The sequence below is a fragment of the Culex quinquefasciatus genome, chromosome 2, assembly GCF_015732765.1.
Source record: "Culex quinquefasciatus strain JHB chromosome 2, VPISU_Cqui_1.0_pri_paternal, whole genome shotgun sequence".
NCBI lineage: Eukaryota > Metazoa > Arthropoda > Insecta > Diptera > Culicidae > Culex > Culex quinquefasciatus.
The window spans coordinates 18,173,616-18,193,094 of NC_051862.1; the positions used below are offsets into that span (position 1 = coordinate 18,173,616).

Consider the following 19,479-nt stretch of genomic DNA (forward strand, 5'->3'; position numbering starts at 1 on the left):
GTGGGTCCACCTTGTAAAACACTAAATTGCCCTAAATCTTAAAATTACCTTGGAGAGAAAAAAATAGATAGCAAAAAATGTGTGGGAAGGGGGAAATATTAGTTTTCTACAAGTTAGTGTTAAAAAGGCAATATAAATGGTTCTGTCTTTTTTTCTTTGTAAGCGTACTGTAAACAGATGGGAAAGTTTCACCTTGCTCTTATTTTTGTATTTTTGTGAGTGCATTCGAGTAAGGGTTGGATAAGTTTCACTTATTTTCTAACGTCTTTTTTTTGTATGTTTGTTTGTTAACTCATCATTGTACTGCTGTGGCCTAGAATGTGCGAAAGTGTTAAAAAAAAAACATATAAATTACAACCTAATGTTACTGGTTTCAACAAAAAAGGGTTCAGAGAAGTTTGTTCTGCGTCTTCGTTGAGTGGGCATTTTTATTAAATATAAATAGGCGTTTCAATTCGTCAAATTACACACAAAGTCTGGGCGCGCGCGCGGGGGGAAAACAAAACACGAAAAAAACGGGAGCTTAGGTTTACGGTTAAGCAGTGTTCTTAGGCAGGCTTCGTAATGTGTGGGAGTGTGGGGTAAAACCGGCATAAAAATAAAATAGGACAAAACGCGAATAAAATTATTCAAATTATAAACCTATCGTAACAGAAAAAAAGTTGGGGGGACTTCCGGGAGGGGGGTTGGGGAAACTGGGGGAGGCGCTCAGACAAACAACAACGAGGACATCATCTCCCGCATGGAATCGTTGTGACTTAGCGGGGCGGTTCCTTCCACTGTGCTGCTCCCAGCAGGCACCGCCGTCGTCGATTCCGCTTCGGCAGCCGCGGACGCTATCGCGGCCAGCGATTTGCACATCTTGTCGAACGTTTCCTCGGACAGTTCCACCGCCGGAATGGTGGACACTTGCATATATCTGAAACCGGCAAATCGGAATTAGTGTCCGCTTAAACAGACATAAGCCCCCGCGAAACTCACTTGTTGGCCTTGAACTTCTCCTGGATCGCTTGCTGGGCCATCGATTCGGCCCGCTGGTGCGTCTTGTTGAGGTCCAGGATGATGTCGCGCAGGTCCTCGAGCCGGTAGCCGACGTTCGTCTCGAGCATCCGCGACCAGACGGGCAGATCGAGCGTGTAGCGGGAGAGAGCGAGCGCACCGGCCGCGATCTTGGACGGCAGGTAGGTGAGGTACGGATCGGCGTCCAGCAGCGACAGCTCGCAGAGATACTGAGGGGGATAGTGGGAGGAGGGGTGAAGGGACGAAGAAGAAAGAACATAAGTTTTTGGTTTGAATTAAGGTTGTTAGTGATAAAATTATCGAGGCTCGATATCGATAGTTCTATCGTCATCGTTATTTCGATAATTCTATCGGTTACTCATAATGGACGATTACTCATTTTTATAATCTTTCTAAAATCGACTTAATTCAACCATATCATGTTAAATTTTCAATACTTTCTCCAAGAATATATTTTTAGAAAATCTACACTGAGGAAAAAGAATGTAAGATTTTCATAAGTCTACATCTTATGCCTCTCGCGATTTTTATAGACAATCTTATGACCGTCACTATAAATTCATATGGTTATAACTAAACTTTACTTATGTATTTGGTCCACTGTTGATAGACTATGAACTTCATAAGAAATTCTAATGGAATTCATCTGTAATTTTTCAATGGTTTTCGCGTAAGATGCTAGTGTGAAATTTTTTGACATTTCAAGATGGCAAAAGGACGGATCGAGCAGACAATTTTGAACGCTCGCGACTCCAAATCGCCCCGTTATTCGTTCCGGTAACTACTTCACAAAGCTGCCGCCGCCGCTATGAGTTTCTGATCGGACGAATAAATTTTATTAATTACCGCGACCTCCAAGACTCAGGTAAGTTCTGTGGCGGGTGTTTCGTGGGTTTTGGTTCGAAGTTGAATATTTTGTTTTGGTATTTTAGGTAACATCAATGGCTGTTGGTTCCGCCGGCGGCCCTTCTCAGCATCAGAATAGCATCGGTGAGGACAGTTCCGAGCAGCGGTCAAAGGGGTTTAATTTTGATTGACACGCGGTTATGCCGAAGATGTTGGCCATCCGGCAGAACATGCCGAATCACCAGCAAAAGACGATTAAACCGGAGGCAGTGGAAACCAACGGGACGACGAGCACCGGAGGAACAGTGGGGCAGTGGGAAAAACATCTCCTCGAAGCAAAAATGAAATGAAGTTTTGGTTATATTACGATAATTCAAAAATATACTCGTTTAAAATTTAAATAAACTTTTGTTTTTATTCAATTAAAAATAAGAAAAATGGGTAAAAAAACAATGTATGTTAATATGATCTCCATGAGCATTGCCATATATTCTTTACACAATTCCATCTATGAATGTCATAAGATAACTCAAAGGAAATCTTAATTGACGGCTTTGTCAAATTTCCCCTCCCAGCCATAAGAAAATCTTATGACATCCGAATAAAATCCTGATGTCGAAAGGTCATAAGACTTTCTTATGGATTTTGCCAGTACTTTTTTCTGAGTGTAATAAGTTTCACAGTATGTGCTCAAAAATTTGTCACAAATTAGCGTATTTTTTTCGAAGGTACAGTCATCCCACATATTCGGAACACTTTTGTGATAATTTGTCAAAAGCATGACAAATGCATCTTTTCTGTCGACCCTACTATTATTAGGACCTTTATTTGGCCATTCTCTTGCTATTTCACTAATAAAAGTAGTGCCTTTAAAACAAAAAACTGCATCTCAAGTCTATTTTATCCTGAGCCGCTAAATACTGCCTCCAAATAGCATGTTCCATAGTTGTGGGATGTTATTGTGCCTCCCGCAATTGTGAAACACCTGAATTTAACTAATATTTTCACAAAAAAAAGTTATCAGACCATTCATGAAACATAACTAAGCTTGAATTTCGTTGGTTTCAGTGCGTGAAGTCATTATTTTGTAAAAATTGTGTACTCATGAGATAACCAAAGTTTGTTTACATCCGTAAGAAAAAAGTGTTCCGAATTTGTGGATTTCAAGGGTCAAAGTGTTTCTCAAAAAACTTGATATAAAAGTTCAGATTTGAAGTTGTTTGATACATCATTCGAAAGATCTCAAGAAAAGCTTTCAAATGAAGGTAAAAGCGAGTCATTAAGTTCAATTATCGATTTTCTATGATTTTTTGAACATTGGCCGATCTGTGAACTGTTCCGAATATGAGGGATGACTGTACTAAAATTTTCTTAATTTGAAATATTTTTGTTCAAAACTAAAATTTTCACAAAATACCGTATTTTTTTCGAAAATATCAAAAACTCAAAATTTGCAATATGGGTATCAAGCGAAATTAAATTTGGTTTGCTTTTTCAGTCTAAAAGAGATTTTTTTTTAGAAAAATACTAAAATGTTCACAAATGCTTTTTTACTTTATTTGAGTTTTTTTTGAAAAATACAAAAAAAACACATGCAAAATTTTGCTTCGTTCGATACCCATATTGTATATTTTTAAAATTTGAGTATTTTATACAAAAATACGGTAATTTGTGAAAAAAATAGTATTTTCAAAAAACAGACACTAATAAAGTGATAAAGCATACGAAACTTCAATTCGTTCGATACCTATATTGTAAATTTTAAAATTTTCAAGTATTTTCGAAAAATACGGTATTTTGTGAAAATTTCAGTATTTTCCGAAAAAAACTCCAATATATTGAAAAAGCATACCTAATTTCGCTTCGTTTGATACCCATATCGCAAATTATGAAAATTTGAGTACTTAAAAAAAAACGGTATTTTGTGAACAATTTTGAATACATATTTCACTTTGAAACTAACTAGATTTTCAGGGTTGTTACGGAGAAGTCGGAAAAAAATCCGCGCCGTTCAAAAATCCAATCCGCGCCATTTTTAGAAAAAAAAAAATTGCGACAAACACACAAGAGAGTTTTAGAATGATTTCATTGCTTATGAAAAAAAAAAGTATTTAAGAACAATAATTAAACTCCGTGAAAAGAAACGCAAAAATAACAAACGTTTAATTAATGTTGTATTCGATAAATGCAATTTTAAATCCAGAACAGCCTTACAAGGCCAAATTTCAGAACGCAAAAAATCGTAAATCTAGGGATTTTAATTTTTTTTATACAGTTCTTACTCGATGACTTCAAGTGTCACTCAGAAAAATCGAAGCACAAAATTTGTATTAATTTCTTCTCAACATTTCTCTAACCTAAAATATGACTCCAAAAATGCTCCAAAGGTATTGAGTAAAAAAAAAAAAAATCTAAACAGTCTCATCACTTTAATGCCAAAAGTGTTTTAAAATACATTTTACAATAGTTCAGTTTTTTTTGCAATCATTAGTTTTCAAAACCAAAAATTTTAATTTTTTTGAAAAATTCTTAAGGCAATAAAAATATTCAATTGATTTAAGTTGAATTTTCATTGAAATTTAGAAAAAAAAATGATTTTTTTTGCCCCCTGTTTTTCGGGACAACTATTCAGAAAGGGTGGAAAAGAGGAGGGTGACCAAAACTTTAAATAAAAATTTTACCACCCTCAGATATTTTTTTTATTTTTTGAATCTGAATTAAAAAAAATAATTAAAAAAAAAAACAATAAAAATCAAAAATGATTTGATTTATTTTTTATTTTTAAAACTTTGAATTTTGATTGTTGAAGCTTTTTCTAGAATCTTAATCTCTTTATTTTTTCCCCAACAATGATTAAATTAGGAAAAAAATTCTTTCTAGGGGTTAAAATCCATCTCAAATTCAAAAGTGGAGAACCAGCTTCTGTTACGTCCAATCAAGCTAATATTTGGGATTTTAGTACAGTACGTTCACCGGAACAAGTCCCAATAATCATTTTTGTTACATCCTAATGTCTATATCTTTGGGGGAAAAGTTAAAGAACATTACTCATAACACAAAAGAAGCCAAATATTCAGAGCTGGTAACCAGATGTTATAAAATAAATTGAGTTTGGTAATAAATTTATTCATGACATCCTCAATTTAAAAAAATTCTTCATGAAGATAACGTTAAAATAAGAAGCTATTGAGAAAACACAAACAATTTTTACGGAAGAAAATTCAACAACTTCTGAGAAATCGAAATTTTTGCACTCAGCGAAAAAAAAACAAATTAACCTAATTCCTGATAATATTTGTCTTTATAATTTGAAAAATTATCCAGCGAATTCATGCTATCAGCGCCGTTCGTAACAACCCTGGATTAAAAAAAAATATTCTCAATGAAAAGATTAAAAATTAACATGATATGGTTGAATTAAATCGATCTTAGAAAGATTTTTGAAATGAGTTTTAAATAGGAGGTTATCGCCATTAGAACTATCGCGATAACGATAGATTATCGTTATCGTCCCGACGATAATTTTATCGATTAACAACCTTGGTTAAATATGTTTTTATAATCGAGTCTGGACGCAATCATTCGCTGCCCATTCAACGATTGTTTTTTGTTGTTACACTCAAACCCCGATGGTTTGACACCAACTGTTGTCAAACTAACGGGGTCACTTTTTAGTTTGACACCTCTTTTACACGGAGTTCACACACACTACCAAAAGTTTGTTTTGATAGTGTGAGTGAGCGCCGTGTAAAAAGTGACAGTTCGTCACTTTTTAGTTTGACTTTGACCAACCAACGGGGTACAAACTAAAAAAGTGTCAAACGAAAAAGTGACCAACCACCGGGGGTTGAGTGTAGTTCTTTATTTCTGACAGCTTTAACCTTTCGGTCATTCGCTGCCCCATTCTACGATTGGTTTGACTAATAATTGCACAGGTTCCTCCTTGCAGAATCGCATCGCTCACACTCACCATGCACATGTACTTGACCTTGTCGGGCACGTCGTTCATGACGCAGTAGACGGAGGTGAATACCAAAGTCGTTGGTACGGACAGATCGAACCCGAGGACCTTCAGGATGAGTTGCTCCATACGCAGCACTTGCGTTTTGCTGTACGTGTCGTCGGTGATGTACACAAACTCGCCCACATCTGGCGGGTAAATCTCCTCGTACTTGCTGCAGATTTCAAGAAAGGAGGGAAGAAAGAGACAAAAACGGTTAAGAAGGTTGCGTAAAGCGTAAACGCGAGGGACAATTGGGCCGGTGACTTACGCGGCGATGAACATGGCAGCTGTGCCGACCAGCTGCAGTTTGGCGCGCACCACCGACATGAAGCTGAGGAACCGGTCAATGTACGAGATGGCCAGACAGAGCGTTTCGTTCTGCAGTCGGTACTCCTCGCACACCTCGACGAGCCAATCGACCAGAATGGTGCGCATCGATTGGTTAATGTCCGGCTGCTTCTTCATGTACAGCGGCTTCGGGCGGTGGCGCTTTTCGGCCTCGCGCAGGTACGCCAGAATGTCCACCTGGTACTCTTCGACCTCGAAGAAGCGCTCGCGGTCATTGCGCGGGACCGCAAGCGAGGAGTCCGCCTCGATCAGCGCCACCGACTTGTCCACCGACATGGGCGAGAGGGACTCGGACACGGACATCGGGGTTTCGAGCAGTTCGGCATTCTTGAGCTCCTGCAGCGGTTCCCGCTTGGCGGCGTCCGCGAGCGATTCGTCCTTGGTGGTCGCCTTGGCGGTAAGCTTGCTGTTTTCCTTGGAGTCGTCGTACACCTGGAAGGTCTTGAACGGTTCGGCGGGTTTCGGGAGGACGGTCTTGGCGTGGGTGACCGACGGAATGACGATGGCGTTTTCGTCCACATTTTTGGTTTGCTTGGACAGCACCGAGGGTTTGACCTTGAGTTTGGGATCCTTCAGGGCCTGCGAAGATTGAGAAAACTCCGAGTTAGTTTTTATAAGAAAGTGATTTCCGACACAAAATTACACTGTTTTAAAGAGCGAGTTTTTTCAAGAGTGTCACATGACGTATCGATGTGCCCCGATTTGGATGAAACTATCAGCGTTTGTTTGTCTCTACATGAGCATACAGCATAAACGTGAAAAAACACTCATGAAAAAGTGGTTAGAAAAATATTAAAAACACAAAATAGCAAAACTGGAAATTGTAAAATACCAGGAACTAACATAAAACAAGATATTAAAAAGCTAAAGATGAAATAAGACAAACTAAAAACAAAAAGAAAACTTAATCAAGCAGCCTCTTCATATTAAATTATTAATTTTTCATTAGAAATAAAAAAAAAATCTAAATTTACTTTTTAAATATCCCAACATTAAAATTTTTGAGCCTCGATTTCAACTGGAAAAGAAAAGAGGAGTGTAGAAAGTTAAAAGCAACCTAATTTGAATTTTATTTAATTTTACCAAGATACGCTAAAACATGATGACAGTTATTATTCTTTCAAAAAAAAAAAAAAAAAAAAGGCAAAAATTTCTCAGAATTTGTGAACAATATGTTTTTGCAATTCCGTCGTGAAACTCGCGAAACGGCCTTCCTTTCTCTACAAAAATTAACAGAATGGAAAATCAATACCTTTTCAGCACGAGTCGTACATTTATCCAACGAAGTACACCGAGTTGGATAAATACGAAGAGTGCTGAAAAAATCAAGTTTTGCAACGAGTTCTACATTTTTTGCAATTCCGAAAAACACCCATTGAGCAGGGTGACCACTCAAAGCCCATTTTCAAATTCCCGACTTTTTCCCGACTTTTCCAGTATGCTCAAATAATAGGCATTTCTTATCTAAAAAATGATTTCAAACATAACACTTTCTATAAGAAAAGTCAATACCAATAACCGAAAAATAATTCTAAATGAATTTTAAAAAATCCAGCTATAGGCATTTTTTTTATAAATACAGAAACAGAGTAGAAATACAACCAATTAATCTTTGAAATATAAGGCTGGTACAAATATTTTTAAAAGTTTTTGTCACCCCCCCCTTCTAAATTGGCCCGAAAAATCAGGGGGCAAAAAAAATATTTTTACAATAAACTTCAAAATTTCAATGAAAATTCAAGTGCAACCAGCTGAAATCAATTCAAAATACATTCTCCTGCGTTTAAAATCATTTTTAGCATGTCTGGGTTTATTAAAAAATCTTGAGATTTTTTGAAAATTTTCGTTGCAAAATCTTTTTTTTCGATAAAATTTTTGTTTTTGTCAGATCTTAGATTTTTTGAAAACTAATGATTGCAAAACAACTGAACTAGTGTAAAATGCATTTTAAAACACTTTTTTCATTTAAATGTGAAGACTATGGCTTGTTATTTAAATTTTTATATTTTTTTATTTTTTTGCCCCCCCCCCTTGACCTCGGCCAGGGCCGAGGGACAAAAACTTTTTTAAATATTTGCATCGGCCTAATCGAAAGATCAACAAGACTTATAACTTCCATGTTATTCAACTGGAACTGTCAAAAAGTTAAGGATAACTGAACTTAAAACTTCGTTCCTATTTTTTATATTTCATAATCATTTTCAATCAAAGAACGATTTCAACATAATTGCTGTTATTATTCTTTCAAAGGATTTAGAATAATGCCAAGGAATTCATAAAAAATGTTTTTGCCAAGTTCCCTTTTTAATTTTGTAATTTTTGATATTGTTTTTTTTAATCAATGTTAATTTATCCAGTGGCCAGTATTTAACTCTTTTTTTATATATTTTTTTCAATGAAAACTCAGTTTGATATGATTTGTGTTTTCCCACATATTTTAAGCAATATGTTTGAAGAGACAAATTTTTTAAACAATTTTGCAATAAACTAAAAAAATCCTGGATTATTTTTTTTATGCAATTTCAATATTTTCTTCTTGGTTTTTATTCGATATTTAAGTTTTCCGAAAACTGAAAATCAAGGTTTCTCTATAGTATGTAATTTTTCCATACTCTCAAAAAAAGTTCAAGGGCAATATTTGGAAAAAAAAAACATATTATAAATTACTTAATGAATTTAGTTAAACAATTAAAAATATTCACAAAAAAAAAATTGCCAAATTCAAGTTGTCATAAGCTAAGCTGACCATTAGGCTCTATTTTTACAATATTTTTTCTTTAACTGTACCTCTTGTTTGATAAAACATTAATTAATAAAGATCTTTGGATTCATAAAAAAAATATTATGAAAATCTGTGTCAAAGGCATCCAATATTCATTAAGATTTTGAATGTCTTAAACAGCTTTTCCATACTCAAATATATTGAAATAGTGGAAAGAACCTTAAATTTCAAGTAAGTTACTAAACCAGAATTCAGTGTATTCAATTTTAAAATTGTAAAAAAAAACAAAATTATTTAAAAGTTGAAAAATTATTTTCAAACAAGTATGCCAAGAAATCCCGACTTTTTGACAAAAAAAAAAAAAAATCGTAAATTCCCGACTTTTTCCATTTTTTTTGCGGATTTTGGCGAATTCCCGACTTTCCCGATTTCCCGACTTGAGTGGCCACCCTGATTGAGTGAAATTTTAAGTCAAATTTTCATGTATTTTGTAAATAAATCGTTTAAATAAAAAATAGGTTGAAAAGTGTTACTTTTCGAAACAAGTGCTGAAAAGTTCAACTTTTCAGAACTAATTTGAAAAGTTTTGCTATTCGATTCTGTTATTTTTGGTAAAGAAAAGTAGGCTTTTTCGTCGTTCAAGAATGACAGGAAAGGAAGTAGTTTCACGACGGAATTGCAAAAAGTAGCATTTTCCAATATATTTTTTTCTGATTTGAACGGTGAATTTACTAAACACATGTTTGACACAACATTCTTAAAATTCGGAATTGCAAAAAAAAAAATTGTAAGCAATTAGGTTTTACGCCGACTTGATTTTTAGTTTAGAAATTTGACAGTTCGGCTGCACTGTTTACATTTTTTGCACGTGTGTCTAAGTAAAAATGTGTGTGCGTGTGCGCTCGTGACGTCACGCTGTAAAACCTAATTTGTTGCAGAACTTGATTTTTTTCCAGCACTCGTCGTATTCATCCAGCTCGGTAAACCTCGTTGGATAAATGTGCGACTCGCGGTGAAATATCTTCTTTTTGCATCTTGTAAAAACTTACCGAAAATCGGTAATTAAGTTCTTTATTGTTCATTGTACAACCGATATTCGGTAAAATTTAGTTCATTTTGACAGATTGTTTACCGATGTAAACTTTACCGAATTCGAAAAATAAATCTAAGTGTGTAAGTTCATGTTGAAATTTTGATATTTAAATTTGTATTTTTTTTCAATAAAAAATCCACTTGAATAAGAATTTATGTTTAACTTCCTCGATTATCCGATTCTTTTGGAAATACACATTCTCAAAATATTAGTACACACTTAGATATATTTAACGAATTCGGTAATTGAGAATAAAATATTACACAAAAATCAACACTTACACAACAATAATGTTGACTACGAAAAGAACTTTCAAACCAAATTATATGACCCTTCCCATTTACCCCTCCTGACACCGGAATGTCCACCCTTCCCCCCAAAACTCACCGCCTTGTCCCCGCCAATGTTCGCCAGGACCGCCGCCGTCCGTCCATTTCCGGCCAAGTTGTTCAGCACCCCAAAAGTGGACCGCTGCTGGATCTGCTGCTTGAGTCCGGCGCCCACATTGACCGACTTTCCGGCGAGCTGCACCTGGTTCTCCTTCTCGGTGAGGTCCTCGTGAATTCTGAATCCGGTCGCCATTGCTTTTTCTTTACTTTGCCCGTTGGCTGTTGACTTTTGTTGTCTTGTCTATTGTTTTTGCCTTTGTGCGCGTCGCGTGCCCGTTTGGCCTGCTGCGATTCCTTCAAAGTGTGTCTCTCCTCAAGCAAGCTGTTTCGCTCTAGTGCACGGTACCTCACCTCGCTTCGTCTCTCTCCCGCTGACGCGTCCTTTTCTGAGCTACTTACGCACTTTTTTTTTCTTCTTCTCCGGAATCCTCGGGGTTTAATCCTGCAACGCAGCTGCTTCCGGCGCACAATCACACTAATTCCACATTATCGGTTCTTGGGGTGTTTTTATCGGGCTTGGGTTACTCGCCTCTTGCTCTCGCTCTGATGTTGGTTGGTCCAAGGACAGGAATGTTCCGGACGAGCATTTACCTCTTGCGACGCGAAATAGCAAATAAATGGAGGGAGTTCAACCAGCGCCAGCTGAAACGGCCGCCCAGTACTAAAAAGAGGAGTTTAGTACAAACGGCCGCAGACCGGGTTGCCGCTTCTATTTTAGAGATGTCTGTATCTTCAATCTGTGGAACTCTGTATTCAGCCACGTAAAATTGAAGTGAAGTACAGATTCTATTTGAGAAACGGAACTGTCTACGATTGAGCGGATTCAAATTTGCTGATAGCCCTTCGGAAGTCGTGTGTTTAGGATTTGAACCACCAGTCAGCTTTCAAAAGCACAAAACCAAGTTTGAACCAAGTAGTACATTTATGGTACGTTCGTTTGACGGCTAGTTCCACACGGAGTGCCGCACTCAGAGCTGTCAAAGTGTTTCTTTGAATAAACTCGCGCTAGTTCCGCACGAGTTTAAAGCATGAATAGACTCATTAAAAATTCTAAAATTCTAAAATTCTAAAATTCTAAAATTCTAAAATTCTAAAATTCTAAAATTCTAAAATTCTAAAATTCTAAAATTCTAAAATTCTAAAATTCTAAAATTCTAAAATTCTAAAATTCTAAAATTCTAAAATTCTAAAATTCTAAAATTCTAAAATTCTAAAATTCTAAAATTCTAAAATTCTAAAATTCTAAAATTCTAAAATTCTAAAATTCTAAAATTCTAAAATTCTAAAATTCTAAAATTCTAATATTCTAAAATTCTAAAATTCTAAAATTCTAAAATTCTAAAATTCTAAAATTCTAAAATTCTAAAATTCTAAAATTCTAAAATTCTAAAATTCTAAAATTCTAAAATTCTAAAATTCTAAAATTCTAAAATTCTAAAATTCTAAAATTCTAAAATTCTAAAATTCTAAAATTCTAAAATTCTAAAATTCTAAAATTCTAAAATTCTAAAATTCTAAAATTCTAAAATTCTAAAATTCTAAAATTCTAAAATTCTAAAATTCTAAAATTCTAAAATTCTAAAATTCTAAAATTCTAAAATTCTAAAATTCTAAAATTCTAAAATTCTAAAATTCTAAAATTCTAAAATTCTAAAATTCTAAAATTCTAAAATTCTAAAATTTAAAATTCTAAAATTCTAAAATTCTAAAATTCTAAAATTCTAAAATTCTAAAATTCTAAAATTCTAAAATTCTAAAATTCTAAAATTCTAAAATTCTAAAATTCTAAAATTCTAAAATTCTAAAATTCTAAAATTCTAAAATTCTAAAATTCTAAAATTCTAAAATTCTAAAATTTAAAATTCTAAATTCTAAAATTCTAAAATTCTAAAATTCTAAAATTCTAAAATTCTAAAATTCTAAAATTCTAAAATTCTAAAATTTAAAATTCTAAAATTCTAAAATTCTAAAATTCTAAAATTCTAAAATTCTAAAATTCTAAAATTCTAAAATTCTAAAATTCTAAAATTCTAAAATTCTAAAATTCTAAAATTCTAAAATTCTAAAATTCTAAAATTCTAAAATTCTAAAATTCTAAAATTCTAAAATTCTAAAATTCTAAAATTCTAAAATTCTAAAATTCTAAAATTCTAAAATTCTAAAATTCTAAAATTCTAAAATTCTAAAATTCTAAAATTCTAAAATTCTAAAATTCTAAAATTCTAAAATTCTAAAATTCTAAAATTCTAAAATTCTAAAATTCTAAAATTCTAAAATTCTAAAATTCTAAAATTCTAAAATTCTAAAATTCTAAAATTCTAAAATTCTAAAATTCTAAAATTCTAAAATTCTAAAATTCTAAAATTCTAAAATTCTAAAATTCTAAAATTCTAAAATTCTAAAATTCTAAAATTCTAAAATTCTAAAATTCTAGAATTCTAAAATTCTAAAATTCTAAAATTCTAAAATTCTAAAATTCTAAAATTCTAAAATTCTAAAATTCTAAAATTCTAAAATTCTAAAATTCTAAAATTCTCAAATTCTCAAATTCTAAAATTCTAAAATTCTAAAATTCTAAAATTCTAAAATTCTAAAATTCTAAAATTCTAAAATTCTAAAATTCTAAAATTCTAAAATTCTCAGATTCTAAAATTCTAAAATTCTAAAATTCTAAAATTCTAAAATTCTAAAATTCTAAAATTCTAAAATTCTAAAATTCTAAAATTCTAAAATTCTAAAATTCTAAAATTCTAAAATTCTAAAATTCTAAAATTCTAAAATTCTAAAATTCTAAAATTCTAAAATTCTAAAATTCTAAAATTCTAAAATTCTAAAATTCTAAAATTCTAAAATTCTAAAATTCTAAAATTTCTTAAATTCTGCAGGTATATTTTATCAATAAACGACATTTTCACTTTTTGCTTTCTGGGAATTTTTTAGACCGCCTAAAAAAACCTAAAAAGTAAAACAAAAAATATCATTGGATTAACAGTTCTAGATTTTATTTAATGTATCCTAAATCATAAGAAACAAAATAGCTTATAGGACCGTAAAAATAGCTCTAGAGTTTAAGAACAAAATCTTTTATTTTTATTTTCCGATTTTTTTTTAATTCTTGATTTTCTTTTGTGAGGCTGGTACAAATATTTTTTGAAGTTTTTGTTACCCTCCCCTTCAAAAATCGACCCGAAAAATCAGAGGGAAAAAATATTTTTTTCAAAAAACTTAAAAATTTCAATGGAAATGCAAGTGCAATAATCTGACATCAATTTAAAATGAATTTCGCTGCGTTTAAAATCCTTCTAAGCATGTTTTGGTTTATTTTAAAAAATATGCATTTTTGAAAACTTTCAATGTACAAACCTAGGTACAAACCTTTTTTTCGTAAATTTTTTTGATTTCGTCAAATTTTACATTTTTTTAAAACTAATTATTGCAAAACAACTAAACTAGTGTAAAATGCATTTCAAAACACTTTTGTCATTCAATGTTATGTCCATGGCTTGTAATTAAAATTTAAGCGGTATACGCACTTCGGAAGGAACCGGTCAAGGAAAAATCAAATGGGCAGCAGCGGCAGCGCAAGCAAGCCAGAGAGGGCGAAGAAAAGCCCCAATAAATCGCTCCCTCTCCTTTGTTCTGCTGTTCGTAAAGCTGTTTCTTGACCCCTTTCCTTCCGATCTGCATACCAGCCTTTAAACCCCCTCGATCTCGAGCATAGCCGACAACAACTTTTTTAAATATTTGCATCGGCCTAAGCTAAATTCTGCTAAAAACAATATCGTTAAATAAAATCATGTTTCCAAGTCCCATTTTTCTGTAGAAATCTGTATTTTGTGAAAAAATCTGTATCTTGCCGGTATGTCTGTAACATACCGTACAGATTTTTCAGTTTCTCTCAAGGCACATCTGGCAAGGCTGCAATCCCCACCAAATTTTTGAAATTTCAAATTTTTAGTACAGCTTTGACAGCTGCAGCGAATGAGCGAGCAAAAAGAAAACATAACCAAAATGCCGCCAACCAAAACATAAACAAAAGGAATGCTGAACACATGTTGAGTTGAGGATTTTTTGTTTTTGCTCTTGTTTCAATAGTTTTTGATTGCAAAGTGCCTCAGAAATGGATCTTAAAACTTACAAGTACGTATTTGATTAAATTTCTCGTATTTTGTTCTAATTTTCAAGTTTATCGCAGAAAAATTCACCCGGTCAAATACTACAAGGACCACCTCGAGAGCAACATAAGGCCGGATGGGCGGGAAGTCGGTGACCTCCGCCCGCTGGCCATCAACTTTGGCTCGATCACATCGGCCGACGGTTCGTCGATCGTCAAGATCGGCAACACGACCGTCGTGTGCGGCATCAAGGCTGAGTTGGCGCCTCCGAAACCGGTCGAGCCGGAAACCGGATTTCTGGTGCCGAATATCGAGATTTCGCCGCTGTGCTCGCCCAAGTACCGTCCGGGACCGCCCAGCGAGGAGGCCCAGGTTTACAGCTGCTCGCTGGCGGACGCAATTTTGAACTCTGGCTGTGTAAACTTGAAGGATCTTTGCATCACGAAGGAAAAGCTCGTTTGGGCGTTGTACTGCGACCTGGTTTGCCTGGACCACGACGGGTGCGTGTTTGACGCGTCGGTGATTGCGCTGGTGGCCGCCCTGCACACGCTGACACTGCCCCGGATGCGCCACAACGCGGACACGGACGAACGGGAGGTGCTGGAGGAAGAACCGCGGGAAGCGCTCAAGTTGAGCTCGATTCCAGTGACGACGTCGTTTGCGGTGCTCTGCGGGAGGATTGTGGCGGATCCGACTGCGGAGGAGGAGGCACTGGCCACGTCCACCATCACCATCACCATCTGTGACGCCACGTTAAGCTACTTCAACAAGAGCGGCGGCGAACCGGTGGAGCAGGAACTTCTGGACCAGTGCATCGAGAACGCCATGAAGCGGGAAAAGTCCGTCCGGGCGCTGATCAAGACGATGGTGAAGAATAAAAAGTAGATTGAAGGTGAGTTTTCTTATTCTTTACTTGATTTGAGAAATTCCTTGATAAATTTGAAACTGCGAAAATGCAACTCAATTGTCTCGAAGCAGCTGGCTTGCATTTTACCTGTGGTCAGGTATTCTACAAACACATTCAAGAGTCACATCTGCCTCGCATCTCTTTAACCGAACTCGTTCCTTGTATTTCCGTAAACAAGTCCAGCCAGAGCAAAGTATAAGATGAGAACTGGCTTTTTGTGTTGGTAGATGTGATGCAATACATGCTCAATTAAATTTTTAATATTTTTAAATTAAAATAAAATACATAAAATATTTTAAATAATTCATTTAACAATAAAAAACATCTTTTTAACACTAACAAAAAGTAAATTTAAAATAAAGAATCAATTATTAAGTACCAAGTTTGCTTGTTCAGCTGGTTCAATAAACCAACCCGTAATCGATTCCACGAGGTGTCCGATCAAAAGCAAGTAGAGAGAGAGAAGAACAAACCGGCTTATTATCGTTTAACTGTTCTTTCGTCGGTAAAGAGGTGTGCAAAGTATTAAGGTACGACGACGACGATACCAATCACCTTTGCGCTAATTTGAAGGGGCTTGCCGCATGTACGATGCTGCTTCTGTGTTTATGCTCACAGTAATGTGTTGGTGATTGCCGGATGCTGTCGTTTGGCTGGCCCGGTTGTGGTTGTGTGTAGGCGCCGCGCACACACGGGTTTGTTATGTTTTTGCGCGAAGTTGTGTTTACTGTGTGTGTCGGCATTTGAGGCAAAAATTGCGCCGAAATGTGAAAAGGATTGATTGGAATTCTGAAAAATATATATTTTTCATATCATCAATGATGATTATTTTCCTATCAGAATCTCACACATGGACAAATCCGGGTGAGACTTGAGCCACCATCCGGGAAAATCCTAGGACGATGTCGCATTTTTTCCAATACACTTCACTCTAAACATATTTTTCTATTCGTCCGATTTGTATGGGACTTCGGATAATCGTACCATAAAAACAATTTGTTTTTGTGTTTCTTTATTTTCTAACTTTTAAGTTAACATCGTATTTGAGTTCTACGTGCTTAGATATAAAAATTCGCCAAAATTTTTTTTTTCAGAAGTCTTAAATTGTTTGAACTTTATAGAGTGGTTTTGAAGTTTATGTTATTTTGCCAATGTTTTTAAAAATATATTTTTTGGGGTCAATTTGACTGTGATTATTCTAACATTTGGTATATGTTATGCAAAAAAATGCAGTAATTTATGTAATGTCGCATACTATGCCTCTACACATTTTTTCCAATTTTTAATTGCATTGGTATCATTTTTTAGCAGAAGTAAAAAATGATACCAGCAAAAACACTTAAAATCTAGTACTTTGTTCGGAACCTCATCGAAAACAACACCAAATCTGTTTGTCCCATCGTTGTGCTTCTACGCATAATTGTCTCACCAAGTATTTTCTTTCACGAAATTATCAGTTTTACGAAGTATTGTGTTTTGATTACCTACCAAGAGGATTACAAACAAGAGTGATAAACTGCTACCTGGGATGATTAACAGTCTGGACCCGAAGCATGATTTTTCTGTTTCATTCTTATTGGAATTCCATATAAACTGTAACGGGGATTGCAGGCACCGGTTCCTGACTATTAATAGTCAGGACCCGGTGCCTGTAATCCCCGTTACAGTTTATATGGAATTCCAATAAGAATGAAACAGAAAAATCATGCTTCGGGTCCAGACTGTTAAGGACTTATGGGGTGAATAGGAACCCACGGGACAATTATGCGTAGAAACACAAAAAAATAATAAAAAATTTCAATCGTGTTTTTATCAGTTGCACTTTTTTGAACATGGGACAATTATGCATAGAACGGCAGTAAAAAACTTGAAATATCGAATCACGAACAAAACACATTTTTTTTTCGTTATTTTTCATTTTCTTACTTTTACATCAAATTCGAGTTCTGAGACCCCATTTTAGTCAAATTTGAATAGTTGATTGCCTAAAAAAAATGCATTTTGCAATATTTCACTACCGCCATTTTGGCCGCCATCTTGGATTTAAAAATTCTAAATCACTTTGGAGTAGTTTAGGGGTCATACTAAAGCTCAACAATCAAAAATAAGACAGCGAAAAGAATTGTTTTTCGTGATTCGATTATTCGAAGTGAAATTTTGCCAAGGCCTTTGGAAAATCGAGTCTGGACTGTTTAAAAAAAAAAATCAAAATGCTAAATTGCTAAACAAACACAAATTTAAAAATTGAAGTGTCCAAAAATTTAAGAATTGAAAAAAAAAAAACAAACAAAAAGTCTGAAGTTTAAAAAAAATAAAGCTCTAAGTCTGAAATTAAATTTTCAAATTCTGCAATTTTTAAATCCAAAAATTTATAAATTCTGAAATTTTGAAATTATGACATTCGTATTTTTTTAAATTCTCAAATTCTTAAAGGCTTGAATTGAATTGAATTCCTTAATTTCTGATCTTTTTTTTTAATTTCCTTATTTTTAAATGCTTATTTTTTGCGGCCATCTATAATTAAAAAAATCATTTTGGAGTCATAAATTTGGTTATTTAAATTTTTAAAGCTTCAAATTTGTAATTTTTTGTTTTTTTTTTAATTTTCTACATGCATATTTGTATTTTAAAAGTTCAAAATCCCTGATTTTTTTTATATTGCTCAATTTTAAAATATTTGTTTTTTATACGTATTTGTATTTGTAATTTTTTTATTCAATTTCAAATTTTCCTAATAATTATGTTTCCTATTTTTTGAGCTTGTGAATATTTTTTTTTATTTTTACTCCCAGAAATTTAAATAATTGTCTTCGGCAAAGTTGTAGGTATTGCTGAGAACTATTGAGAAAAAATAGGCACACTAAAAAAAATCGACGATTTTTAATTATTTTTTTTCACAAAAACAAAATTTCCCAAAATACGTATTTTTTTGATTTTCGAGATTTTTTTTATATTTTTTAGGGGACAAAAACCCGCAACTTTTGAGCCATAGAGAAGTATGGTCAAAAATCTTCCGCCGAGTTATAATTATTTTAAAAAATAGTGATTTTTGGGAAAATATCGAAATTTTATACATTTTTTTTAATGTAAATTGAATTGGCAATCGAAAAGTACTTTACAGATTTTTTGATGAAGGGCTCCGTTTTCAAGGTATAGCCACCGAAAGTTTGATTTTAGTGAAATATTTGCAGTTTTTCAATGTTTAAAACATTTCCAAATATATTTTTTTCAAAGATTCAGAAAATTTGCTTTAATACTGTCTAAGAAACATTGAAATTGGACCTCTGGTTGCTGAGATACAACGGCTAAAAGAAAAAATAGAAACAGGAAAATTTAAGTTTCCTAAGTCTCACCTAAGGGACCATCCATAAACCACGTGGACACTTGGGGGTATGGCGATTGTCCACGCTCCATACAAAAAGATTTTTTTTGTATGGACAATTGTCCAAGAAGGGGGGGGGGGGTTGAGATTTCCAAAAAAGTGTCCACGTGGTTTATGAATGGTCCCTAAACAACCCACCATTTTCTAATGTCGATATCTCAGCAACTAATGGTTTGGTTTTCAATGTTAACCTTCGGGAAGTCGCGTGTTTTCGCCTTTCTTACAAGTGCCCTTACAAACTGTGTACAAAGTACACGTACGCGACCTCCGGTGGGTTAAAACATGAAACATTGATGAAATTATCCGATCTTTTCGAAAACAATCTTTTAAAACATTTTGATTCAAGACTAACATTTTAAAATGGCCAAACTGTCAATATTACGCCCTTTTAAAATGTTAGTCTTGATTCAAAATAAAATAAAATATTGATTTCGAAAAGATCAGAAAATTTCACGAATGTTTCAAGTTTTAACATTGAAAATCGGACCATCAGTTGTTGAGATATCGGCATTAGAAAATGGTGGGACTTAGAAAACTTCAATTTTCCTGTTTCTTTTTCTTCAAGCCGCTGCACAGTGGGGCGAGGTGGCAATCTAGCGGGACAAAATTAATAGCGCTCTGGGGTTACGTCCTAGAGCTTCGGTGTCTTCAGCA

At 34.1% G+C, this 19,479-nt stretch overlaps 2 protein-coding genes across 2 annotated transcripts; one reads left to right on the plus strand and one right to left on the minus strand.

Moving 5' to 3' along the window:
- Positions 1–400: 400 nt before the first annotated feature.
- Positions 401–11,045, minus strand: LOC6047164 (G2/mitotic-specific cyclin-A). The gene is made up of 5 exons (XM_038255428.1): positions 10,420–11,045; positions 6,138–6,796; positions 5,837–6,041; positions 982–1,229; positions 401–919 (listed from the first exon to the last, which is right to left on the minus strand). The coding sequence occupies exons 1-5, from the start codon at positions 10,612–10,614 to the stop codon at positions 709–711; spliced, it is 1,518 nt and encodes a 505-aa protein (XP_038111356.1). The 5' UTR covers positions 10,615–11,045; the 3' UTR covers positions 401–708.
- Positions 11,046–14,410: 3,365 nt separating this feature from the next.
- Positions 14,411–15,432, plus strand: LOC6047165 (exosome complex component RRP43). The gene is made up of 2 exons (XM_001864223.2): positions 14,411–14,561; positions 14,617–15,432. Exons 1-2 carry the CDS (start codon positions 14,542–14,544, stop codon positions 15,419–15,421), a joined length of 825 nt encoding a protein of 274 aa, XP_001864258.2. The 5' UTR covers positions 14,411–14,541; the 3' UTR covers positions 15,422–15,432.
- Positions 15,433–19,479: the final 4,047 nt, after the last annotated feature.

What these genes read in the sequence shown, in the direction of transcription:
- LOC6047164 (XM_038255428.1), bottom strand. Translation starts at nt 10,614, where the DNA reads ATGGCGACCGGATTCAGAATTCACGAGGACCTCACCGAGAAGGAGAAC. An exon ending in GCTGCCATGTTCATCGCCGC is followed by an intron (nt 6,042 to 6,137) that starts GTAAGTCACCGG and finishes TGAAATCTGCAG; the next exon opens with CAAGTACGAGGAGATTTACC. An exon ending in GAGAAGTTCAAGGCCAACAA is followed by an intron (nt 920 to 981) that starts GTGAGTTTCGCG and finishes TGCCGGTTTCAG; the next exon opens with ATATATGCAAGTGTCCACCA.
- LOC6047165 (XM_001864223.2), top strand. Translation starts at nt 14,542, where the DNA reads ATGGATCTTAAAACTTACAA. An exon ending in ATGGATCTTAAAACTTACAA is followed by an intron (nt 14,562 to 14,616) that starts GTACGTATTTGA and finishes AGTTTATCGCAG; the next exon opens with AAAAATTCACCCGGTCAAAT.